This window comes from Microtus oregoni, unplaced genomic scaffold (genome assembly GCF_018167655.1).
Source record: "Microtus oregoni isolate MIOR12 unplaced genomic scaffold, Mior012 000048F_ref0000485, whole genome shotgun sequence".
In the NCBI taxonomy this organism is placed as follows: Eukaryota; Metazoa; Chordata; class Mammalia; order Rodentia; family Cricetidae; genus Microtus; species Microtus oregoni.
The window spans coordinates 2,754,614-2,780,955 of record NW_024543222.1 but is presented as its reverse complement, the minus strand read 5'-3'; the positions used below and the strand labels follow the sequence as shown (position 1 = coordinate 2,780,955).

The following is a 26,342-nucleotide window of genomic DNA, read 5'->3' as shown; positions in this document are numbered from 1 at the left end:
ACTTGTGTCTCTGACTGTGTGGACCTCCTGGAGTCCATGTCTGTTCTGGGGTCTCCCAGGCCTGTTTTGTTCTGTTCCGTCTTCTGCATGCCCTAGTGACTGTTCAGGCTCCTCTGTGCACCTCGCCTTTACTCTCGGGACTTTGATTTTCCTGGGACTGTGATCTGAAAGTCAGCCAGTCAGTTCCCTTCTCTCCAAAGTCTGGCGGGGAGAGGAGGGGCAGAGGGAGATGAGAGGGGTAGGGGATGTACCACCTTTTATAGGCCCTGGTCTCTTCTGTGTATGCTCTCTACTCCAGACCTGGGAGGCATTCCTGAGGATTTTCTGCAGGGGTTTCTGCAGAAGGTCTTGTTGAGGAGGGAGAAGTTTAGGGATGGTGCCCATCTCAGCAGCTGGTACCCTTTGCATTGTGGAAGTGGAGGCTGGCCGCTCCTTCCTTCCTGACGATGTCATGCCCTGACTGGGCTGCCTCCCAGGCCAGCTTCTTGACCCTCAAATCTAATCCAAGACAATGGCCTCATTGAGAGCACCCTGGTATAGGGGTTGGCAGTCTTAAGCGAGTGGGGCCTCCCGTCTGCTTTCCTGGGAATGCCAGTCTTCCTACTGGGGACCCTGACAGCTCAACTGGGGAATAGGGTCAGGCCTCTGAGTGGCCAGCAATTACTAGCCCCTGGCCATCAATAGTGAAGTTGTTGTTGGTGTGTATGTGTGTGCACGCACGTGTGTAAACATGCATGACACTTGTGCACTGGCTGTCTAACTTTGTGCATTGAACAAAGGACCCAAAAAGTGGCCCCTCAGTGTCCTAGGAGTATGGAGTTGAGTTGGTATGTGGAGAGGGTGTGCACATGGGGTTGGACAGCCCAAGACAACTGGACAGATGGAGGGACGGGGAACGTGTGACCCAGCCCAGCACGGGTGATAGAAGCTGGCAACACAGGAGACCAGCTAGCAGTTGGGATATGGGGAGGCAAGATCTCAAGTGCAAGTAGGGTGTGTGAAGGGGAGAAGAGCTCTCTGGCCAGCCTGCCCCCACAGGCAGTGAGCAGCAGAGACTCTTGGGAAGAGGGGCCAGCTTGTTCAGAGGAGCCCAGCCACAGAAGGTCAGGTGCTCCCTGATGTTAGTGTGACCAGAATCAGCTGGGGAAGCCAGCCGGAGAAGCGTCCTAGCTCATGCTTCCACCCACCAGGTATGTGGGCCTCTGCCAGGTAGTTGGGGAAGGGGGAGGGAGAAAAGAGCCAGGTTGACAGCAGCTACTGGGCCCCACAGTCCCTTTGTGAGCCTGGACAGACAGGCTCATAGCATGGGGCACTGTGGCCTGCTGAGGGGGTGGGACCCAGGTGCTCCCCGCAGGACAGGGTTAGCTCTGAGCTATGTGTATCTCTGGGGGTGTTTTTTTTTTTTTTTTTTAAATCGAGCAGAGAGCCTGCTGGTCCTCGTATCCAGGCAGTCTGGAGCTAGCAGCTGTACCATGCAGGAGCATCCTACACTACAGGACAGAGGGAAGTGGCCCTTGGTGGGTTAGGCTCCCCAGATCAGAGCAGCGTGCCTCCCTGCTAGGGGCTGGTGGGTATAAGGTGTGGTTGTGTGGAGTAGGAGCAGGTAGGGCTGTGTCTTCATCACACACCTGTCTTTTTGTTGGGCCCTCACATCTCCTTCCATTTTTTTCTCTGTTTAATTCCATCTGTCCCCGTATATCCCCATCCTGTCACTATCCCCCCAGGAACCGGGGGGGGGGGTCACATTGGTGATCATCAGGAGGTCTCGTGAGGATTCGAACTTTTGGTTTTCTGTCCCTTGGGACTGAGAGAGTGGCAACTTTCTGCGTCTGGGTACCTGGCCTTTGTGTCCTTTCAAGAAAGGTGCTCCTCTCCCCCTCTATCCCATTCCCTGGGAGTGGAAAATATTTCTTATTTTGCTGATGGAGGTTTTAATCTTGCTAGTTTCTCATCTGTCTGTGATTTTCTACTCTCGTATTTCTCAACATAAAGAGCTTTTAGTTGGCTTTTTAGCCTGCCCTTCCCCATGAGATTACTCTGGCACCCACCTCTCTGCCGTGAGTGACACCCGCCGTTCCCTGTGACTGGGTGGCAAGTGGAGTCACCCCTTCCCCTCTCCTTTCGCGCTGAAGCACGGGGCAGCTGGATGGTGTTCTTGAGCGAAGGCCAGAGTTGTTATCGCAAACACAGTTACAGGCCGAGCCCTTGTATAACAAAAGCCACTTCGAGTGCCAGCTGTTGGCCTGCTCTCCTCACCAGAGTTTGCTGTAACTAGTTTTGCACGCCTAGAACAATCTTGAGAGTCAATCCTTGATGTTTGTTGAAACAGATCTGGCCCAGAAGCCCGGACAGTCCAATCCGAGTGGCAAGGCTTTTCTCCTGTGTCCCGGAAGAAGCTCTTCCACACTGGGTCCTGGAGATCCTGTGGTCCTTCTTCCCCTCAATAGAGAGGTGGCCAAGAAGGCAGGGGCCGTGCAGCCACCTCTGGGACAAGGTGGAGGTGATGGCTGGACCCAGGTGCCACTTCGCTCCCTGGACGAAGGGCCTGTTGCTTGCAGGTAGCTGTAGCAACCTTTTAATTAAGACCCGTGGGCCTTCTGCGCGATGACTCCTGAGGTTTCCAGCCAACACTCCAGCTCCTGGGAACGCCGCCTTCCTACCATTAGCGCCTCTACCACCACTGAAGGGGCTAAGGGGAATCCCAGGGCTTCTTGTAATGAAGAGGGGCTGGCCTCTTCTGTGAATCCCAAAGCTTTTGACATCCTCAACTTGGTACACCAGGTGATTCCCATCAGTGGTTCCCGTGTGAACAAGTTCACTAGACATTAGGGAGGGTAGGTGTGTAAGTACCCCACAAAGGGTTACCTGAGTCAGACATCTAGAGGGGGTGGGCACACCCCCTCTGAGGGACATCAGCCTGGAATCCTTTCTGGAGCATGTGGCATTTCAGGAAGGGTTCGAAGGAAGCGCTGTGGCAGGGGGTGGGCTTGGAGGGGTGCAAGAGTTTATATTGAGAGAGAGGTCTTATGGGGGAGTGATGGTGGCAGCCTGGGCACTTGGTGACTGAGCCTGCTCTATTGTTTGGAAGCTGTGTGGCTCAGGGCCAGTCTCTCAGCTCACTTGAGCCTCTATTGTGATTGATGATCTTATAGGTTTTGGGGGGTGTTCTTTGATATACAGAACTGGCTTCATGGGGTTGGGGGGGTTGCAGCAGCTACTGGGACCGGGAGATGTTTGTACAAGACATATAGATCCTCAGTTCTAGAAGGTCTTACAGACAAGAACCTGTCTGAGCCCACTATGGGGACAAGATTGGATAACATAGTCACCCCTGATGGTGGCAAGTCTCAGGGGACTTGGTACCCATAGAACTCTCCTGGGAATCTCTCTGATCTTAGATGAAGCAGGGTGGGTGAGCCCCTCCTCCTCCCTGACTGATATTCTCCATGGAGGTCAGAGTCACATGGGGTGCAGGGTCCTTCTTCCATCTGCAGGGCCGAGTGCTGACAGTCCCCGGGCATGCACCTGGTGATGGGCTGTGAAGTGGGCCTCAAGGCTGAAAAGCTGGGGACCCTGTTAATGGAGGTGCATAGTGGCCTTGAGACATAGTGCACACTCAGCTCTGAGGTGTGATTGTCCATCCAGTAGGTACCGGAGGGCTAAGGAGCCAAATCTACACATCTTCAACTTACTTGGCTTGGGTACCAGTGGCAGCCGTGCACCCCCTACATATCCCTAAGGGACCCTGCGCCTGGAGTTGAGGCTTGTGGGGTACTTGGTACATGGAAAAAGGGATTGATTGCCCTGGCTGGAGTCCTCTCTCTTGGTCTGGCTGTTCTTTAGAACCTGGTTGACGTGTTTATGTGCTGAAAGTACCTTCCACCACCCAGGACTGGTGTTCCCAAAGAGAATACAAGCGCTCGATTGTGTGCTTGGTCTAGGAGCCAGGGAGTTTCCCAGCTGGTGAATGTGGCTCTGCCTGCCCTTCTTGGGGGACAGAAGGACAGAGCTGGGTCCCCTTTCCTTTTTCCACCTCCCATTTCAGAAGAGGTCACGCTAGGATTCTGACCTTGGTGGCTTGCGTGACCACCCACTTTTGTCTGTCGGGGGCTAGTCTGCTGCATGGAGGATCTGTATTGACACCTAAACCCAGGATAGAGTTCCACCTCTGTCAGACTGGCCCAGGCACTTTCTTCTGGGATCGGGGCCCTGTGGCGGAGATGTGTGTGGTCTGCTCACACACAGTGGCTGGGTAAGGGCACTGGGCAGCCACAGGACTCTTGGTGTGGTCCACCTTGAAACCCTAGGCAGTTTCATTTTGAGGGGATGTAGGATAGTTGAGACAGTTCCTCCCCCTATGTTGCCCATCAAATTCACAGAAGTCCTCCTGCCTCAGCCTCTTGAGGGTCACAGACATAAATCCACCCCCAAAGACCCATTCATTGGGAAGGAAATTCGTGTAGTTTCTTTAGACTGAGCCAGGGGTGGAAGGATTGGCCGAGCAGTGGCTGTCTTTTTCTAAAGGCCTCTAGTTTTTTTTCCCCAAATTTGGAGTCTCATGGAATTTTCTGCAAACACAGTCTCAGAAGCTCAAGGGTTTGTCATCTCTTTGGCTAGAGAGACCCGCCAGTTGGCCTCTGGACACCCCCAGGCACCCGGAGGGCATTTCTGGGCTCTGACTGTTTAATTTGGTCTGGACAGAACTTGGAGGCTCCATGCTGTCGGGAACCAGCAGATGTTTTACAAATTTCCAGTTTGTTCCCATTTTTTTTAAAAAGACAATCTCAAGAACTTACAGAAAGAGACAGCACCATCTTGTTTTCTATGGGAACCATAAACATTTAGCCCCCCCCCCACCAAACCTGTCCCCTTGGCTCCCTGAGGAACACCTTGGGGGGGGGGGAGACAAAGAGTAGGTGGGGTTTCTATTCTACCCCTTCCTTCCTTCCCTCCCTCTCTCTCCTTCTCTCCTCTCCCCTCCCCTCCCTTCCATTCTCTCTCCTCGTCACAAAAGGAGAAACTTTGTTACAGATTTGTTTTTATTTTAGGTGTGTGGGTGCTTTGCCTGCATGTTTGTGTGTGCACCAGTGAATGCATGATGCCTGAGGAGGTCAGCAGAGGGCATCAGATCCCCTGGAATTGAAGTTCCAGACCGTTCTGAGCTTCCTGGGCGCTGGGCACCACTCGTGGGTCTTCTGCAGGAGCAGCCAGTGCTGTTACCACTGAGCCATCTCTCCTGCCCCACTTAGGCTTTTCTCTGTCACGGTTTGTTCCCGGAAATAGCTCCTTTCCCACCGCACTCTTCCCTGGCATCTTTGGCCCACAGTCCAGGAACTGAAGGGTCCTGCGTGCACAGCCTCATCCCTGCCCCGTACAGCTTACAGCTTCTTGTGACTCTAAGACTAAGTGCTTGAGGCTACAGGGAGACTGTGCAGACACTTGAACACTGACCATCTGCTCCTTTGACTGCAGATGGCGGGTGGGATCTCTAGGGGCTCAGGCTGAACCTGCTCAAGGGGGAGGATTGAGGACAGCTGCCCCTTGCTGCCTAGATGGGGCCTGGCATTGTTCCCTGTCCCCTTTTACAGTGTCTCGCCTTTGAGAAGCTGGGACTCCAGAACTCTATACAACCAATGCCACACCTTTAAACAGGATCCTGGTTTCCCACTCCCAACCCACAGTGTGGGAATGAAGAGCTCACAGGCCCTTGCAGACGGGACTTGGACACCTCCTTATGGGAGAGCGCAGTTGAGGGAGCCTCTGGGAACGAGGGAAGTAGTCACTTTGGGTTCCAGGTGGACCCCTTCCATACCTCTAGGATGTTGACAGTGGTCATTGACGGTTCCTGTCTCATTTTCCGTTTAGACCGAGAGAGTGGTCAGTCTCAGACAGAGAATGTGGCCCCAGCCTGCTGCAGCCAGCATCCTCGTGGACTCTACGCTCTGTGCAGGGGCTCACCTTCTCAGGGTTCAGGAAACAGACTCTGATGGAGGACTCTGCCTTGCTTTCCATGTGGGTGGGCTGCTTCCCTGCGAAGGGAAGGTCAGGCCCCTGCCCTGTGTCCTCTAGGGACAGATAGCATCTGTGGTATAAACGGACTCATTTTCCTGACTCCAATGTCCCTTGCCTGCTGTCCCCCATCATGGATCAGGCTCTGGACTGCTCTGAAAATGAACTGGTTATGGGATTTTTCCTTAAGTGCAAAATGAAAACTCCCAGGTTCTCCACTGTTTCTGCAGAAGCCACCGGGTACCCGCACCTGGCGTGCTCAGCAGGAATGGGTGGGCCTCTTGTGCAGGCCAACCTGGCAGCATGAAAAATTCTCATGCTTGTGCCTGTGAGATGTGAGCTCTGTGCCTGTGCTCCCAGCCAGGAGGCACACGGAGCTGAAGGCCAAGTTGGGTGGGGGAGAGGTCCTAAGTGTGGAACCCCAGCCAGGGTGTGAGCTGCTGTAGGTGTGCAAAGAGCTGAAGATATGCAAGCAGCTGTAGGTGTGCAGGCAGCTGTAGATGTGCAAGCAGCTGACAGTGTGCAGGCAGCTGTAGGTGTGCAAGCAGCTGACGGTGTAAGCGTCTGTAGGTGTGCAAGCAGCTTATGGTGTAAGCATCTGTAGGTGTGCAAGCAGCTGATGGTGTAAGCGTCTGTAGGTGTGCAAGGAACTGAAGGTATGCAAGCAGCTGTAGGTGTGCCAGCAACGGTGAGTTTCAAGCCTCAAGCCGGGCCCTCCCTCCGGAAACCCCAGGAAAGGCAGCTGGTTTTTTTCTTTCTTTCTTTCTAAACAACAAAAGAAACCCTTGGCCACCAGGGGCCCCTGGGGGTGAAGTAGACCATAGACTGGGATCTTTCATTCTCTTACCACAGTCAGCCTGGCCTGGTACAGCTGAGGGTGGAGGGAGGAGGCCAGGTCCTGGCTCAGAGAAACTGGGCTGCAGACAGCGGGGTTTGAGGGACGGGGTAGGAACACTCCTCCGACCCGAGGAACAGTCTTGAACATCCGGTCAGGCTGTGGCAGCTCTCCCAGTTACCTCTCTGCTGGTATTTAAGTGAGGAAGCCAGGCTTCTGCGAACAGCTGCCCTGGAGCCAGCTGTCAGGGACTGGTTGTGGTGGGGAAGGGGACTGTGTCTCTTCCCGTACTTGTGCGTTCTTTGTCTCTGACCCAAGTCTTGGTCCTGGCCCTCGCAGCTGTTTCCTGGTAGCTCCCAGGCACATCCCTCCCACCCGCTTTTCCTCATTGTCATGCCCATTTCCTCTAACCGTGATGTAGCAAGGTGAACCCTTCTGCGGCTGCTGCTAAGGTGTGGGCAGGCACTGCCTGGCAGACCCCGTGTGTCCTAGCCATTTAGCCTCTGGCTGTCAGTTCCCGTGCTGAGACCTGCGCCCTAGTCCCTGCCAGGTGCCACCGTCATGTTGTGAATCTTTGCCTTTCTCATCTGCCTGGCTCTTGAGTATGATGGAACTCTCAGTCCCTTTGGCAGGAGAGCGTGGGTATCTGAGGTCCGGAGCCTAGGGGCTGATGGGGCAGCCTCCGCTTTGGTCCAGTCTTGCATCGGTGAAACAGGAGCTCTGCTCTCACCTGGCGGGCTGTGTAGTGGGGGCAGTTGGAGCTTTTCCCAGAGGCCTCAGGGGACATGAGGACAGAGTGTGTGACTCAACTCTGAGCTCAAAGAACTGCACAAGGCTTCCACCTTTCTGTGCCTCAGTTTCCCGTCTGCTGTGAAAGTGGGCATGTTGTCCTGGTTCTACATTAGGCCTAGAGACACCACATTCTCCACTATGCCCTGCCTGATGTTTCTTATTGCAGGTCAGAAAAATGATGAATCAGGGGCTGTAATATTTTACCCCCTCCTTTAGTATAAAAAGAATTGCCGGGTGGTGGTGGCACGTGCCTTTAATCCCAGCACTCGGGAGGCAGAGGCAGGTGGATCTCTGTGAGTTTGAGTCCAGCCTGGTCTACAGAGCGAGTTCCAGGACAGCTAAGGCTACAGAGAGAAACCCTGTTTCAAAAAACAAAAAACAAAACAAATGGCAGGCTTCTCTTATCTGTGCTAGAGTCATGTGGGGACAAGAGTAACTTACTGCCCTGGCTGCCGCCTGCGTGTGTGTGTGTGTGTGTGTGTATGTGTGTGTGTGTGTGTGTGTGTGCGTGTGTGTGTGCGTATGTGTGTGTGTGTGAGTGTGTGTGTGTGTGTGAGTGTGTGTGTATGTGTGTGTGTGTGTGTATGTGTGTGTGTGCGTATGTGTGTGTGCATGTGCGCACGTGTGTCTGGGGAATGAGGGCGTGTGGGAAGTACTCAGTCACCCCTGACTTGAGAGATTCCAGCCCCCTAGGCCTCCCCTTGCCAGGGCGCAATATAGAGAGGACAGCAATGAGGAAGCCAGGTTCCTGTTCGCTGGATGGTGACTGTCAGCTGGAGGAAGGTGACAGTGGCTTGGAGGATGGGTGTGTGCGCACACTGCTGCATTTGTGATGTGTTTCCTGCAGGAGGGACATGCAGTCAATTCCCTTTCAGGCCCTGGCTGTGGGCCACAACCTTGTGACTCACGAGCTCCCTTTGTCCCCAGCAGTGCCCCTTAGGTAGCTTCGTTCTGGGTGCCCTTCAGTTTGTGACTGCCTAGCGAGTTGTTGGGATCTGTGGCAGCTGAAACCGGACATTGTCCTCCAGTGACTGCCAGAAAGCAGGGAGTGGGGTAGCGCGTGCTGCTGAGCTGGTAGCTCTGGGGTGCCCACAGGCAGGGCCATTTCCAGGATGGTGTGGGCCACTGGGTTTGCATTTTGTAAGATGCCAGGAAGTGAATGAGGCTTGTGAACCCCCCCCCCCCCCGCAAGGCAGAGGTCCCCAGTTGCTGCCCCTTGGGAAAAGCCTGGGGTGTTCAGGTCCTCCATCCTCTGACTAGGGACTATGCTTTATGTTCTGAATGTTATTCTGATGCAGAATGTCTCATCTAGAGTGAGAAGATGAGAACTGTAGAGAATTTGAAAAACAGGACCCAGGAATGTGGGCGGCCTTGACCACCCGGCTACCTGGAGAAGTGCAAGGCAGCTCTGGATGTGCCTGAGATCACGGCAGAGTGAAGGACGCCTGTGAAGATACTGCGCGTTATCTGTATCGTAGGGTTACAGTCTTTCTTTCTTTCTTTCTTTCTTTCTTTCTTTCTTTGCACATTTCTGCCTCGTGCTTAGATTGTATTATAGTCAGGGAAAAAAGTAGCTATCATTTTTAAAAGTTAATTTTCAAAAAGAAAAGTAATTTTACTCAAACAAACCTCTCGTCTGATTTGAAGGTTGAGGGAGCAGAGGCCAGGGAAGGGAGTCCAGCCACGAGGACAGGAGGAGGACAGCCAGGGTGCCAAAGTGTGATCCTTGCAGTTCAGGGTTAGGTGCTGGGTGGAGTGTGTCACCTTTGCCCAGCAGTGAGGGCTGCTGGGAGCCACATCTGCAGGAGCAGTTTGGACCACCGTGTAGTCCAGAGTTGAAGTCTTCCATCTTGACCTGGGAGGGTGTGTGCAGGGCTGCTCCTCTGTGTCCATCCCTGCCAGGCTTGTGTCCAGTGTCTGGAATGGCTCGACCAGGTTGGTACAGGAGAGAGAAGTTGCTAGGGCTGGATCCGTTTGTATTCTGTTGTGTCTGGGATGGAAGGGAACTTCCTTTTCAGGAACCAGGCTAGAGGGCCCTGCTCCTGGACCACCGTGGGATGTAGATGGTCTTGGTTATTTCTTTATTTCCCATACAATCACCCCCCAGCTCTGGGCAGTCCACAGAGCTCCCGAGGACAAAGGACGACTTGGCTAAAAATTCCGTTTTGTTTTAGCTGAGAAAAAAATGGTTCCAGCAGCCCTGTGATCACGACAGGCTCTTCCTTCCTGTATTGACACTTCCCCAACACCTCCCTCAGTGGGGCTTCAGTCTGGTGGGCCTGGTCCCTGCTGAGACAGACTCTCAGGCAGTGTCTTGGGAGGACAGGAGGAGGTTTCTTCCTGCTTGACATCCCCTGGTTCCCAGCTGCCAGGTGCCTGAAGACAGGTCAGAGGTCAGGGGCTGCATTGCTGGACTCTGGGCTGTGGATTGGCGGCCCTGGGATCAGTCAGATTGCTCTCTGGCACCTCGGATTTCCATTTACTGTAAACAGGTCCTTCCAGGGTTTCTGGTACTGGTGTAAACAGTACAGTGAATGTGGGCTGGAGAGGTGGTCTGTCCACCTGAGAGGAGCAGGCAGCTGAGGGAAGGACTTTGCTGCCTGCATGGAAGTGGGGCGCTCCTGTGAGGCAGAGGAGAGGTCTTGTCTCCACTGAGGGACGCTCAGAAGCTCCCCGAACAGTGGCAGGGGAAGATAGTGCTGGGAGCCGAGGAGCTGGGACTGAGTGGGTGTTGAGACTGAACAGCTGACTAGGACAGATGTGTGAGATACAGAATGATCGGGGACAGCGGTGGGGACAGCGTGATCGTGATCGGTCCCAGGAGGCCCAGGGAAAGCTCAGCAGCTGAGAATGCAGCCGCTCGGGTCTGAAGGGCCGGAAACAGAACTGGAGGCCAGAAATGCGGCCCTAGGGATGTGTGGGGCAGGGTTCTTGTGCCACTCGGAGGGGTAGCCTGTGCCAGGCGTCTGCCCTCTCTGGGTCATGGTGACTTCCAGATGACTGGGTCACCCTTGGTGTGCAGGCATGTCCCTCTGCCTTTGCTTCAGCCTCATGGGATCTTAGTCTGTGCCTCTGAATTGTTTGCCTTTAATTTTTAGAAGACTTTCCCTCCTTTCCTTCTCTTCCTTTGTGTACACACAGTCATGTGCACACCCGTGTGTGCTGTGGCTTGCGTATGGAGGTCAGAAGGAAACCTGTGGAAGTTGGTTCTCTCTCTCTGTCTCTCTCTGCCATGTAGGTCCAGGGGATCAAACTCAGGTCGTCCAGTTTGGCAGCAAGCACCTTTACACACTGGCCCATCTCACTAGCCCCTGGCTTCTTTTTTTTTTTTTTTTTTTTGGTTTTTCGAGTCAGGGTTTCTCTGTGGTTTTGGAGCCTGTCCTGGAACTAGCTCTTGTAGAGCAGGCTGGTCTCGAACTCACAGAGATCCGCCTGCCTCTGCCTCCCGAGTGCTGGGATTAAAGGCGTGCGCCACCACCGCCCAGCAAGCCCCTGGCTTCTTGTTTTCTGTCTCCCCACTCTAAATCCAGGGTGATGTCACCTTGAGCTCCCTAAGGGCATTTGCAAAGGCCTTCATGGATACCTAGTGTTACTCTGACCTCTCCTTTGGGGATATATTGAGTCTGTAACATAGCTGATCTTACGGGCAGTGGAGTTCAGGCCCAGGCTGAGCAGTGGGGCACCCGGAAAACAGACCTGATGTACTAATGTTTTCCTTGAGTGGCTGCGGGCCTCCTGGTCTGTCTGATAACTATGATATAGCATTCTTCCTCTTGGCTGTTTGAGAGGCTGCACTTGGGAGGGACAAAGGGAATCAAGGCTCTGTCCCCTATATCTCTGTTGCTGCAGCACACCGCTGTGGTCCAACTTCCGCGTAGGTAGACAGGGTGGTGGGCGAGTTGTGGTGGAGGTGGACATTTTTGTGACAGACTTTAGCTGCCTTCTTCCTGCACCTGTTGTGTGAAAGCGTAGTCTCCAGACAAACCCACCGGCCCTTTTCCTCCCCAGACCCGCTGGCCCTTCTCCCAGGACTGCGCCTCGGTAGGTCCCTCTGGTCCTAAGTCCTCCTCCCTGAGCCTCGGCTCCTGAGAGCTGGTTAGTATGGGGACCCTGGACTATGGCCAGCTCTCACAAGGTTCTGTTCAAGAGGATTTCATGGAGTGTCCAGTGCTTTGCTGACAGAAGGGGACACCAGGGAGTTTCTTTAGGAGGGTCCCCCGTTTCCCCAGCCCTGTCTAGTTTCCACCCCTGACTGCTTCGTGCCAGCTCCTTCTGGAATCTTCTCAGTGTCCAGCTGGGGCCTCTCCTACACAGCAAACCCACCGGCACTCTCAGTTTCCCATGATCCTCCTTTGCTCTATGTCTTTGAGGCCTAACAGAGAATAAACCTACCCCATCCTCATGTTCAGTGGAACCCAGCCAAGCAAGGCTGAGCGGGGACAGGCAGGGCTGTGTGGTCCCCGTGGCTGTCCCCACCTCCAGGCCGCTGGGTGAACATTGGGTGTGATTGTCAAGAGCTGGCCTCTAACCCCTCCCCTGGCTCCTGGGTGCTGCTCTGACCGGAGCCTGAACTCTGCCCCCTGGGGTCACTGTGCCCTGTAATTAGGCCGCAGCTCATATCTGCCTGGGCCTCAGGCCACAGAGCTGAGCACCCCATCTGGCACTCTGAACATGAGGGCTGGTATGATTGATGGAGGGTCCCACCTGGGCCAAGTGGCCCCTGGTGGTAAGGGTTGCTTCTGCCTTTTGCTTTCCATTTTTAAAGTGCTTTTGAGACTTTCCCATGGTGGGTGAGGTAAGGAGGGAGGGAATTGCTCTAATCAGGCAGGTCAGGACTGGTCTCTACCCATGTGTCCAGGGCCTAGTGGCAGGACAGAGAAGGAATGGCTGTACCGGAAAACTGGACCCTGAGAACTGGTTCTTTCTTGCCTAGCAATTCTTTTCTATGCTTCAGGGTGGAAACAGACCAAAGTCTCCCTCAGGATTTCTGGGTCCTTCTGGTCCCCCAGGTAAGCATGGGAAAGGCCCAGGCTGGACCCAGTCAGGCCTATATCAGACAAGCTGACTGGTCTTCATTCCATGGAGGGTTCTTGGAGTGCCCCCCGGAGGATCATGGGAAATGAGACTTTGTGAAGAGCCTCAGAGTATGGGAGAGCAGTTTGGGGAGTCGGGGATCTTCTGATGGTGTTGGATGGTGGGGAGCAGATGAGGTGAGTGGGCTGCACTGTGCTCTGGCCTGGAGTTGGAGTCTCAGCTTTCTGTCCCCAGACAGGACCACAGGGTCTAAGTGCAGGAAGGACGTGGGCCCATTAAAGCTTAGGAGAGTTTGCCTCCTTCCCCGGGGCTTCTAACCTCTACCCTAAGAGCTTCAGGTGATGCTCTTGTTGAAGGCCTCCCGCGGCTGCCCTCCTGCTTTCACCAGCTGCCTTTTAGTTAGGAACCTTTGACCTGAGGGGACTCAGAGGTCACATGATCCCCTCCCCTCCCCCAAAGCAGGGAACGTCCAGACCTTCCTCCAGGGTTCTGTCCACGTCTGTGTCCATTCTGTGTCCACTTCTGGATGTGCACAGTGACACATGCCCCAAATCTCAGCACTTGGGAGGTAGAGGCAGGAGCAAGGGGTTCAAACGCCTGCATTGTGAGTTCAAGACCAACCTGGCAATATAAGGCTCTTTCTGATAAACAAAAAACAAAACCCAAACACTCGGTGTCATGTCCACCTCTGCACAGCTTTTGGGAGAGTGGCTTCCTCTTCCCCGCAGCCTCATCCTGAACCAGGAAGTTCTTCCTCAACTCTTCCACATCTTTTTAGTTTTGGCTCCTCTTTCTTTCAGCAGCTGGTGATTCCAGGTGTGTTCGAGTCCCATAGCTGTAATTTAGCAAAGAAGAAAGGGAGTCTGCATCCTGTAGCCATGTTTATGGTGAGCCTGGAATGACCCTGGGGCTCTAGGCAGGAGGGGCCAAGGTGGGAGGTTGGAGGCAGGAGTCTAAAGCCTACAAAGAGAGCACCCTTCACTAAAGCAACCTCGTTGAGGGGCTTTGGCCAGCTTTGGAAGAAGAAAGTTGGAAGCTCCCAGGGGAAGGGCGTCTGCTCAGGTCCCCCTTGAGCTCTGGGCAGAGGTTTCTTGCTGCCTGTCTGATATCTTTGTGGAATTGTGAGGAGCCTTCCTGACCCTTTATGTGGCCACCAGAAGTTCTTCTGTGTGTGTGTGGCCGGGGGGACATCTTCTGCAGGTAGAGTGACCCTGAAATTCACAGCCCCGCTAGGAACTCTGGGTTCTGATGGGGAGCCATAAGTCTGTCCACAGTGTGCGAGCTGGGGCGGGTGGACTGATAAGGAGGGGACCCCACCTCCACTGACGATCCCGGCAGCAAAAGGGTCATTGTTAATGGTGCTCAGTAATGTGAAGCTGGGCAGGGAGCATGGTGGGCTGCGAGAAGCAGGAGGCCCACCCAGGGCATAGTGTTCCTTCTCTGGACTTACAAGCCAGGATGGAGAGGTGGCTTCAGAACAGACAGAAAGCCAGTGGCTGCAGCAGGCTCAAGACCCTTTCTCCCTCTTCAGCTCTTTCCCTCCCCTTTTCTTTTTTTTTAAAAAATATTTATTTACTTATTTATTATGTATACAATATTCTGTCTGTGTGTATGCCTGCAGGCCAGAAGAGGGCACCAGACCTCATTACAGATGGTTGTGAGCCACCATGTGGTTGCTGGGAATTGAACTCAGGACCTTTGGAAGAGCAGGCAATGCTCTTAACCGCTGAGCCATCTCTCCAGCCCCTCCCTCCCCTTTTCTTAACCCTTTCCCTTCTCTTTCTCCTCGAATTTTGCCGTGCAGGGTCTCACACAGGCTCCGCCGTGGGGCTGCACACAAGCCTCCTCTTCCCTTTTCTGAGTTCTCAGGGGCACCTTCGTTTCTGGCGCTTCTGTTTCAAAGCATCAGATTCCGTGGGGCTTACCTTTGTCACGCTGTGTTCTCTCAGAGCCGTGTAGGCCAGCAGTCCCACCTCGAGGTATCTGTGGTGTTAGTATGTTCTCCAGGCCCAGAGGGAGGGATGGATGTTCTGCCCAGTGCCTCTTCCAGCTTTGGAAGCTGCTAGCGGTCTTCAGCTGGCAGACTCATCCCTGGCATCCTGGTCTCCACCCTCACGTGGCTGTCTGTCTATGTGTGTGGTTTTTCAGCTTTGTTTTCTCCCATCTTTTATGATGACGCTTGTCACTGGTTCAGGGTCCGCTCTAATCCAGGGCAGTCCTTCAGACCCTGACTTGAGTTAGAGAAATTCTCCCCAAGCAGGACCATAGTTGTAGGTTGTAGAAGATAGCACATAAATGCGTCATTTGGATGAGCCCTGTCTATCTCAGTGCCCCTGGCCCATTTTAAAGAAGGTAGGTGGAGGGGCTGGCGAGATGGCTCAGAGGATAAGAGCACTGGCTGCTCTTCCAGAGGTCCTGAGTTCCATTCCCAGCAACCACATGGTGGCTCACAACCATCTGTAATGAGATCTGGTGCCCTCTTTTGGTCCACAGGGATACATGCAGGCAGAATATTGTGTATATAATAAATAAATAAATCTTTAAAAAGAAGAAGAAGGTAGTGGGTCTAGAGGAGGCCATTGTGATTTCAGGATTCCAGGCGCATGAGCCTGTCGCTGGGTGGACCGGGGAGCCACTTCATCCTTCACCTTTGCTTGACTGGTTTTTCCAAGAAGAAATTAACAGAGTGAAGTTAGGGCAGGATGCCTAGGAAGGACCCAGGGATAGAGCACTTTTCCAGCCTGCCAAAGAAAAGCCAGAGGCGGGAATCCCGAGAGCTAGGTCTCCACCACCCACAGCTGCCCGTGGACTGCCTGGGCAAGGATTTCCACACTTGGCTTCTGAAAGGAGCGATGTGGGTCACTTGCCTTGTGGGCTGGACTGAGGAGGGGACCCCACCCCCATTGTGCCTCTATGTGTTTCTTCGTTGTTTCTCTTGGCCTTATCTCAGCTGCAGAGATGTGATGTCTCTGACCTACTTGTTCACGTGATCATCTCAGAGTGTGCCCAGCCTGCCTTTGAGCATGATGGTGAGGGGGACCCTGAGTGCCCAGAGTGACCTTGGCAGAGAAAGAAGTCTATTTCTGAAGTCACCGGAAAGCAGTATATGGAGCTGGGCTTGGTGCTACATACACTCGAGGCTGAGGCAGGAGGATCACTGAGACTTTGAAGTCAGCATGGGCTATAATACAGTGTAAGCCTCTGTCTCAAAGAACCAAGAGAGAAGAGGTGGAGGAGGGGGGGAAGAGAAGAGGCGGAGGGAGAGTAGGGAGGGGGGAGAGGACACAGAATTGGCCCTTAGCTTCAGTGGAAAGGCTTTGTCCTTGGAGCTCCACACCCCTTGGCAGATCATTTCTCAGGGATACCTAGAGGTGGGTGGGTGGAAGCGTCCAGCCTTTTCCTCACCCAGAGATTCAGGTTAGAGCTTTGTGAGTTTATGCCAGGTCTCCAAAGGCAGGCAGCGGGGATCTGGAACAGGACCCTCGGGGCCATGACCTTAGTGTCATGAGCCTCAGCAAGCGCCATCTGTGGGCCACGTGTACAGATAAGCCAGGGTAGTCAGAGCCCTTGGCTGCCATGCTGGAGCCCTGGGCAGAGGTGGCTTCTCCGGGGTCTGTCTGCTGGACACAGCAGGACCTGGCCTTGAGGAAGGTGCATTGCAAGCGGGAGGGGAGGCTCCCCTGGTGTTAGCCCCTGCTTTCTCCCTTTCCTTCCGGGACCCTGGACTTTGAGGTGTCTAAGGGCTTGCGCTCTCAGGAGGAAGAGCTTCCTCTGTCTTTATCTGGACTTGGCCTAGCCTTGTTAAATAACCCATGTGGTTGTTGGTAGGGATTCGTGGCTGGGAACAATAGCTGTTTACAGCCTTCCGGTACAGGCTCTGCTTACCCCGGCTATTTTTAAGTTCTTCCTTTGGGGCTGGTTCTGCTTCCTGAAGGGACATCCCTCCCCCTGTCACTCATCTGTATCCTTCTTCTTGTCCTAAGCCTGTCCCCTACCCCCACCTGCCTCCACTCACCCAGCCTGACTTTACCCACACCACCAGCAGCCCAGGCCTCCAAAAGTAGCTCCTGAGCCAGGGACCTAAGGGGGAGGTGGCCACGGGGGTCCCCATGTTGGGATAGGATAGAGAGGACAAGACCAAGAAAGGCAATAGTGTTCAGCCGGTCCTGGGGAGCCCTGCGGACTGTAAACTGGCCCCAGAACTTGCTGCCTTGGAGTGCTGATATTCCAGTTCGGGGAAGACTAGGGCGTGGTCTCCTTCAGACCCCAGGCGGAGCAGAGGCAGGCTACCTGAGGTGAGGTAAAGACCTGCAGTGTGTCTGAGCAGCAAGTGCAGTCTCAGCCAGGAGAGGAGGCCACCTGCGGAGCCACTCCCAACAACAGAGTTGAAGAGGTCTGTACCTGTGTCATGGTCATTGTCACCCGATCACCCAGGTCACTCTCACAGCTTGGTGAGGCCCTGCGTTCTAGCACACAGACGTTCCTTGTGTCTCCAATTGTTCTAAGTCTTCAGTTATCAGACTTGAAGGAGACTCACAAACCACAAGGTCAGCAAGGGAGGCCTGGGGCCCTTGCTCTGGGCTTCCAGTCCCAGTGCAGGGTGGGAGTTGCTGCTTCCAGTTCAGGAAGAGTAGGAGGGTAAGGCCTCCCAGCCAGCCCCAGCTCTGCCAAGGCCAAGGCCTTGCCTGCCGCCCCGCCCTGCCCCACGCTTTCTCAGAGTGAGGATCTGGACCTGAGGCCGGTTCTCAAAGGAGTCTGAGAAGGAGACAGGGCGGTCGCAGCCTGAGGAGCCTGCTGGTCCAAAGCCCACCTCTGGATACAGGTGCGTCCACAAACTCCTCATACAGGCGCGTTGTTACCTGTGGGTGGACCGCTTTACTCTGTTGCTGACTCTGCCTTCCGAGTGGCTTCTGTATGTTGCAGCTCCTGGGAAGAAAAGGCTTTGTTTGACCCAAGTCGGTGTCTTAGAGCCCGAGCTGTGCTCCTGTGCTGTTCCCTCCCACAGGGGCTGCACATGGCACTGTTTTGGCCTCCTCTGTATCCTTGCGAGACAGTGGTCTCATGCTAGAGCCTGGCTTTGCTGATTTCCCTGGCCTCCCCTCTCAGAGCAGGCCCAGCGCAGTCCGTGCACCAGGAAGTGTTCGATCCGGTTTCAGAAGCCGGCAGAGGTTGAGAGGTTCCCGCAGCCCGCGGTCCGAGCAGGGGCCTTAACAATGGTCCCTTGTGCTTGCCACATTCCTCCTTAAGCAGGCCCAGACCCTGGCTGCTCCAGCGTAGGCCCCCCACGGGTTCTGGGGAAGAAGGGTTTTACAGCTGGAAGGAGATGCTGGCCTCTTTTTGTGCCTAGCAGCTGAGACATGGTGCTTGAAGGACAAGCAAGGGGAGGGGCTTGTGCTCAGCCCCTGCTTTTGGAAAGAGCTGGGAGGTGAGTGTCGGCTTGGGGCCCGTGGGGCCGTGTGCAAAGTTGTCCGGAAGCACCAGAGTTTTTCCTAGCAAGGTGTGTCTTTACAAAATGTCTTTTGTTTTGGGCCTTGGATATTGTGTGTGTGTGGGGGGGCGTGGCAGATGTCGTCACCCCTGTGAACACCTGTGGAGGCCTGAGTTCCTCTCAGTTGTCTCTCACTGAACCCGGAGTTTGCCATTTTAGCTGGACTGGCTGGCCAACGGCCCCATCCTCCCGTCTCTGTGCCACTACGAGGGTTACGGATGCAGATCACCACACCTGGCTTTCACATGGTTTCCGGGGATCTGACTGCTGTCCTGTTGCTTAGAAAGCGAGTGCTTTACCACCTCCCCAGCTGGGGCTGGCTGGCAAGCTTCATCCCGAACCTAAGGTCGCAACTCTCACAACCATCTCCTCAGTCTTGGGTCCCGGAAGTCTTAGTGACCCACGTTTACCACTGGAGTGTCAGGCCCGGACCGGAGGACCTGAAGAACACCCACTGCCATTCCATCTAGAGGCCGTCATTCCTGAGTGGGTGCTAGCGCCTGTGTGTGTGCAAACGCACATGTGCGTGCAAACTGCATATGTGCCTGGGATGGAAGTTAGGATCTGTGTACGTGGCTTATAGCCTGCTATTTTTACTTAATATTCTCAGCGTTTCTCATCTTCCGTGATGTGATTTTGATGACTCTGGGATTTTGGTGTGTAAGTCTGAATTGTTTCTAGCATGTGCCGTGTTCGTGTTGACGTAGATGTCTTTGTACATAAATCTTCGGATTATTTCCATGGGATACAATTCCAGAAGTGGGCCAGAAGCACGGGATTCCTCAACAGGCGTTGACTCAAGTTAGGAGGGTGGAGGCTGAGGAGGCTCAGAGAAGAGGTGAGACTTGAGCCTGGCCTGGTGGGGGGTGAGCCAGTCCTCTATAGTGTTATTGGGTGGAGAAGGGCTAGGAGGGCCTCTTCCTGCTCTAAGGGCTGGTGGCACTGTTTTAGCTCCCATGGGCAGTGTGGAGACCTTTCCCGTATGGCTGGGTCCTAAATGTGTCTGTGTGCAGGAGCCCACAGTTTGTGGTGCCCCCTGCCCAGCTCCATGGATACACTAGCTTCTTGGGTCTGTTCAAGGCCACCCTGCTACCAAGCCAGTCCTTGGGTTCTGATATGTAGTCATGTCAGGGTCTCAGATCCGCAGAGGGGCCCATGGTCACAGATAGATGCTCCGTGGTTGAGCTGCAGTGTGGGGCACTGTGCCATTTTGGGGGGCTTCACAGAGGCTCTCCAGGAGAGAGAGGAAGGGCCTGATGGCCTCACACCATTCCAAGTTCATCTCTCCTACGGCTGTCTGCATCCCGGCTGCTGTAACGCAGTACCCGCGCCCTGCCTGCTGTAATGCAGTACCCGCATCCCGCCTGCTGTAACGCAGGGCCGGCACCAAGGCGGCATGTTCAGTCTCTCTTAGTTCCGGCGTTTACATTCAAGGTGTCAGTAAGGCTGCACTCTATCCAGGCCCTCCCAGGAGGTACCTCCTGCCTCTCCTCGCGGCTGTGGCCCTTGGCCTTCCTGGGCTGGGGGCTGCATCCCTCAGATCTGTGACTGTCCTCTGGCTTCTCTAGCTCTCGGATGATCCTATACCCTTCCTTTCCTAGGACTCTACTTGCTCGGTGTCTCTCCCAAATTCAAAATGTTCTTCTTTTTTAATATATAATTTATTTATTTTTATTTTATGTGCATTGGTGTTTTGCCTGCATGTATGTCTGTGTGAGGGTGTCAGATCTTGGAGTTACAGACAGTTGTGAGCTGCCATGAAGGTGCTAGGAATTGAACCTGTGTCAATACTCTTAACCACTGAGCCATTTCTCCAGCTCCCCCCACCAAATGTCTGTAAGACCCTTTCCCACAAGGTCCCTTCCACAGGCTCTGTGGGGTATCACTTGTACAGGTCTTTGGGGTGCTGCTTTTTAAGCCTCTATGCAACCTTTGAAGAAGTTTGGGCTTGTTGGGCTGGATGGGGTGAAGGCACTGCCTCCCTGCTCCCAAGGCTCATCCTCTGGGCTCCGTGCCCGCAGTTAGAAGCCCATGGCCGCACCGTTATAAGTTGGTGAGGTGACTGTGTTGCTGTGAGTGGGCCATATCTGGTTCTGAGTGTACTCGCTGAAACCAGTGGTGCAGGAAGGCGTGCTGTGGACAGCATGGGGTCCAGAAAGCCTGGAACGAGCTGGACGAGCTGGCTTGGTGACCTGATTCTTCTTCTTCTGAGGAGGAGGGCGGGTGCTATCTGGGGATGGTCTTACAACGTAGGCACCTCCTGTCTGTGTGCACATTGTATAGATGGCCAAGGGCCTAGAAACCTTGAGATCATGGCTGACTGGGGCCCATGGCTGCCATTTCGGTCGACTCCGCTGCGTTTTGCTTTGTGCCAACCTTCAAAATCCTCATGAAAATATAGACCGCTGGCGGAGTGCACACGCGGAGTCCAATGCTCCATCCCGATGCTGAGGATGGGGAGGGGGCAGTGAGGGGTGGGGGTGGGGGTCATTGCACTTTATGACTGGAGATGTGTCTCGGTGGTAGAGCACATTTATTTGTCATACACGAAGTTACTTTAAAAAACAACAAAACAAAACAAAAAACAAGAAGAAAGAATTCTAAGGGCTTCCAAATTTATTTCCTCGGCATGGTGGTGCACGCATGAAATCTGAGCATTTGGGAGGTGGAGACGGGATAGCAGGAGTTCAAGGAAGGTCAGCCCAACTACAGATTGAGTCTGAGGTCAACTTACACGATTCTGTCTGGAAAAAAAAAACCCAAAATATATCAATTAATAGCAGAGGAATCATAAAACTCCAGTGTTCTAGACTCTCTTGGAAGGTGAGAAGCTCGGATTATAGGTTCGCCAGAGACAGGTACCCTGGAGTCCACACCCCGCCCCTCAGCCAGTCAATCAACTGGTATCTGCCAACTGGTATCCATCAGATGGTAACCGCCCCTTCCTGCTTCCTGGGCATCTGGGATGGTTGAACACAGCAGCCCCAGGGCCTTGTTCCTTTCTGTGTCCCTCAGAAGCAAAGGGCAATCAGCACTATAAAGGGGACCCCAGTCTGGGGAGCCAGGTCCCAGGAGCTTGGGCTTTCTCTGCCCCTCGCCCTATAATGTGTCCTCACATGGCACAATGCTGCCTTGGCCACAGCAGTGCCTGCTTGCAAGGCCCATCATGAGTGTACCACTGACATTCCCTAGAGAAGGAGGGAAGTGGGGAGGGCATTGGCTCCTCACCTGAGATTTTAGCCTCTCCTCCTAGCTACTTGTAAGCAGTTCTTCCCCAGTTGCTGTTGGGGGTATCCAGAAGGGCTTAGTGTATATAGGCTGGAGAAAGTTAGCTGAGGGGGCTCCGTTTATGTGGCTGTGGGGACGCCATCATTCATTCTGGGTAAAGACTTTCTCGCGTGGCTGTTTTGGGGTCACCCATGTTTTTACAGGTAGCCCCTTACCTCACCAGTTCCCCAGGGGCAGCTGGGGAATCCTATTTTAATTTGTTGTTGGGACCTTGTGAGACATTGTTCATGTTTCCCAGGGAAGAAATTCTGACACCAGCAGTATGGGTGTGTGACTGCGTGTGTGTGTGTGTGTGTGTGTGTGTGTGTGCGCGCGCGCGCGTGCACGTGTGCCCCTGTGTGTGTGTATGCACGCATGCCTGCATGGGTGCATGTGTGTGTAATGTGCATATAATATACTTGCACACACATACGTGTGTGTGTGTGTGTATCTGTGTCCGTGTAACACGCTCATCCAGAGTTGACCTCTAAGTCGGTTTTGAGACAGGGTCTAGCTAACCTGGAAATCAGAGGCTAAATTCTGGGATCCACTGAGCTCCACTTCCGAGCATTGGAATTCCAAGGGTGTGTCCTGATACCTGTCTTTTTAAAATGTGGATTCTGGTAGCATTTTATTGACCAGTTTTTCAGTCCCAGCCTGTAATCTTCTAAAGGAAGTCTGGTACTTTAGCCCTGGGAGTGGGGATGGGAACAGGGGTGGGGACAGGGATGGAGAAGGCTGGAACTGGGGCCCTTCCATGTGACCCTGGGGCTGTGCTTAGGGGCTGGGCCAGCTCTTGGTCCTCTTTGCCATGGGCAGGAAGAGGGCACCATGGGGTCCCATGAAATCTGAGTTCTGGGCTTGGGGAAGAAGACTCTGCTTTGTCTGGAGCCAGAGCTGTTGAGTGTTCTGCCACGTGGGCCCTTCCCGCTCTGTGCCTGGCTAACCTACACAGCTGGTTCTCATTTCGCTGGTGGCTGCGTGGACAAGAGAATGGAGGCTTCCTAGCCGCCACACTGCTGCGATCCCGGGAGCAGACTCCGGCGGTGGGGTCAACCCAGCAGAGTGGGAACCGGGTGGTCAGCACCCTGGCTGGCCAGGAGTACTGGATGGATAGGGCCAGGAGCGAGGAGGTCGTTGAGTGTGTACCACTGAGTGTGCACCGAGCCTAGGGAGCAGGTGTGGTGGTTCCATCCCGTTGGGCACATCACAGGGTGTTCTCTGCCAGGGAAATAGTATTCTTTTTAAAATGGCATTTTGTTATTTAGTTATGTGTACATGTGAGTCAGAGGACAAGCTTGTGGGGGGGGTCACTTCTTTCTAGTGTGTGGATATTGGGGAGGCACTTAGGTCGTCAATCTTAGTCATGAGGACCTTTACACGCCAAACTGTCACGCTGGCCAGGCAGGGAATACTCCTTTTTTCCTAAATATTTACTGTATGTGTATGTGAGTGTGCCTGTGCAAATATGTGTGCACTGCATGCATGCAGGACACGGGATGCCCTGAAATTGGAGCCATGGGTGGTTGTGAGCTACCATGTGAGTGCTGGAATCGAACCTCTGCCAGAGCAGTACCTGCCCTGCACTTCTGAGCTCTATTCAGCCCCAGGAATAATATTCTTTGCTTTTGCTTTTGTTTTCTTTTTTGGATTTTTGGATTTTCGAAACAGGGTTTCTCTGTGTAGCCCTGGCTGTCCTGGAACGCACTCTGTAAACCAGTTTGGTCTTGAACTCAGAGATCCTCCTGTCTCTGACTCCTGAGTGCTGGGGTTAAGGACCTGTGCCACCATCATCTTGGCAACCAAGTAATAGTATTCTCTATAGCACAGCTGTCGGGGTATTGTCATGGGGTGTCACTGCTCATGGCTGGCGGTGCTCTGTTGACTGAGGGAGGCTGTGTGTGTTCAGGGGAGGAGAGGAAGAAGGAAGAAAAGCCACAGGAGAGAAACTCCAGAGTCCTAAGTCAGAGCATCCTATGGTTGTCTCTAGAGAGGGAGGCTGTGCGGTCTGGGCCGTGGCCACAGCAGAATGGATGGTGGGCCGTGAGGCTGTGTTCCTCTCAGTCCAGCCTCCTGAGAGTTGGTGCTCTGGGGGAGGTCCTCCAATGGACTTGTCTGTTTCTCTTATGGGTAGGCAGAAAAGGGAGGTGGCTTTCTGAACTCTGTGGCATCCTAGCAAGTGTGTTTATGTCCTTTCGTTTTTCCCTTTTGACTGTGTTGGGTCTCGATCCCAGGGCTTTGTACGTGGTGGGGAAGTACTCCTTTATGGAGCTGTATCTGCCCCTCGCTCTTTAGGGGACAGGTTCTCTCTCACAAAGGTACCTATGTTGATTTTGATCTTGGTCTGTAGCACAGACAGGCCTTAGACTTGAGATCTTTTCTCAGCCTCCCAAGTAGCTGGGATTCCCTGCCTCCCCTGGTCTGGCACCTTTACCCTTTTTATTGAAACGCAGAATACACCATGTACTGCAGGGCCCCTCTGCAAGTGTGCACACCGCATCCACTCTTCCTCTCTCTCTTTCAGCCTTAAAGAGATCGTTCGAAGTCGAGGAGATTGAGCCACCCAACTCCACGCCACCCCGGAGGGTCCAGACCCCTCTGCTTCGAACCACGGTGGCCAGCTCCAGCCAGAAATTCCAGGACCTGGGCGTGAAGAACTCAGAGCCCGCTGCTCGCCTTGTAGACTCCCTGAGCCAGCGCTCCCCGAAGCCATCCCTACGGAGGGTGGAGCTTGCAGGGCCCAAGGCACCTGAGCCTATGTCTCGCCGCACTGAGCTATCCATTGACATCTCCTCCAAGCAGGTGGAGAGCACAGGCTCAGCTGCTGGGCCCTCACGCTTCGGGCTTAAGAGGGCCGAAGTTCTGGGCCACAAGACACCAGAGCCCATCCCGCGGAGGACGGAGATCACCATTGTCAAGCCCCAGGAGCCAGTGCACCGCAGGGTGGAGACCCCTGTCTCCAAGGTCCCCGAGGTCCCTACCATGCCTGTCACTGAAGCAGCCCCCAAGAGGGTAGAGATCCAGGTGCCCAAGCCAGCCGAGGCACCCAACTGCCCACTCCCGCCCCAGACCCTGGAGAACTCCGAGGCCCCGATGTCTCAGCTGCAGAGCAGGTTGGAGCCCAGGCCCCCTGTGGCTGAGGTCCCATACCGGAACCAGGAGGGTGAGTAAACCCGGGCTGGGTCTTCAGGCTGCATACTTGGGATGGAATCTTTCTGTGAGATTCGTGAAAGAGATCCAGTGTGTGTGCGTGTCAGGGGGAGGGGTTGTGTGCTGTGTGAATGTGTGTGTGCATGCATGAGTGCACTTGGATGTGTAGTGTTGTGTCCCGAGGCTTAGGGGTCACAGCAGGCGTCTGCGGCTGGGAAGCACCTCTGAGGCACCAAGCTCCTGGTGGCCAACAGTTGGGCCATGCCAGATCTCTGTCATGTGATCCTGGGAGGCCTGGGAGGTGGGAGGGCAGTAGCTGGTGCTCTTCCGTGGGATGGGACAAGCCATGTGTTGGTGATGGCTAGGTTGCTGGTGGGCTTCTGGGAGGCAGATCTCTGCCTGCGAGGAACTGCTGCCTGAATGCCTGGTGGGGGCCCAGAGATGAGGACGGAGGAGGAGGAATGTGGGTCCTGAGGTTTGCACTGGAGGCCTCCTGTCCTCCTGCCTCCCTACACGAGTGGCTCTTCTTATTGCGGCAAAAATACCCGACCAATGCTTTAGGAGGCTCATGGTTCCAGAGGATGTTGTCATCATAGCGGGGAAAGCATGCCGGCAGCTGCACAGCCACAGCCAGGAAGCAGAGAACGCCCATCTCTGCTCTCTCTGCTTCAGTGCCTGTAGTGAGACACACACAGCAGACATTGGCTGATGTGCCACGTGTAGTGAAACACACAGCTGTTGTGTTGTGTTATTGTTGGCTGTTGTACTGTGTGAGAGTGTGCAGTTCAGTGCATAGTGACACACACAGCACACACTGGCTCTTGTACTGTGTAGTGAAACACAGCAGACGTTGGCTGTTGTACCGATATTGGGAAACACACACAGCTGTTGTTGTGTTGTTGTTGGCTGTTGTACCGTGTGAGAATGTGCGGTTCAGTGCTGTTAAGTACCTTCGGGTTGTACCACCAGTACCACCTCCAGGGTTTTCCAGAACTTTCCCACATGCCAGACAGAAACTCTGCTCCCTGTGAACCGACTCCTTATACCTCCTGCCTCGGGTCCTGACAGCCCTACACTTCGTTCTGTCTGAGGGTCCATGGCACTACTCATCCTGTCTGGCACAGTGGCCTCAGCACTCCTCCATGTTGTAACCTATGCCAGCACTCAGTTCCTTTTGAAAACTGACGAGTGTTACATGTGTAGTAAGAACACCTTTTTTCCCTGTAGTGGGATTTGAACCCCGGGACTTGTGCATGCCCAGTGAGTGCTCTACTGCCGAGCCTTGTGCCCAGGCTCAGGTAGAATCAATTCGTCCTTCTGTAAAGAATGCCTGCAGCATGGTGATGCACATAGCTTTTTAAAGCCCCCGCACTTTGCTTCTCTAGCTGGACTTGGGACCAGGCTGGGTTGAGGGTGTGGAGATTCCTCCTGGGAGCCTCTGGGTCTGGGGTCCTGGGTCTTGGCCACTTTTGAGTGCCAGGTGTCAGATCACAGTAAATACTCAGGGTCTCATGGATGGGTCCTTCCAGGCCTGTGTCTTTCTCCCTAAGTCTTAGACTTGACCCTGCTGAGAGTTGCCCAGACTCATTGTCCAGACTCAGGTCAGGGAAACAATTGTTGAGTAGAGGGGCCAGTGTCCTGTCTTTCCTCACAGTCCCTGATTGGTTCGAGACTTCCAAAGACACCAGATACATCTCTCTCCTGAGATGAGCTGTTCACACTGCTGACTCAGACAGGATGTGGTGGGAGAGGGAGACAGCTGCACCA

General features: G+C 54.1%; 1 protein-coding gene across 4 annotated transcripts in view; it reads left to right on the top strand.

The window, feature by feature from the left end:
• The window catches only part of Septin9 (septin 9), a 161,414-nt gene that overhangs the window by 65,513 nt on the left and 69,559 nt on the right, over positions 1-26,342 (top strand). For 3 of the 4 annotated variants that reach the window (XM_041635759.1, XM_041635762.1, XM_041635761.1), the window contains one exon: positions 23,950-24,588. In XM_041635759.1, the coding sequence (XP_041491693.1) occupies positions 23,950-24,588 (639 nt within the window). Of the gene's footprint in view, positions 1-9,520; positions 9,572-23,949; positions 24,589-26,342 lie in introns of those variants that run through there. The other variant, XM_041635763.1, reaches the window with a different exon arrangement.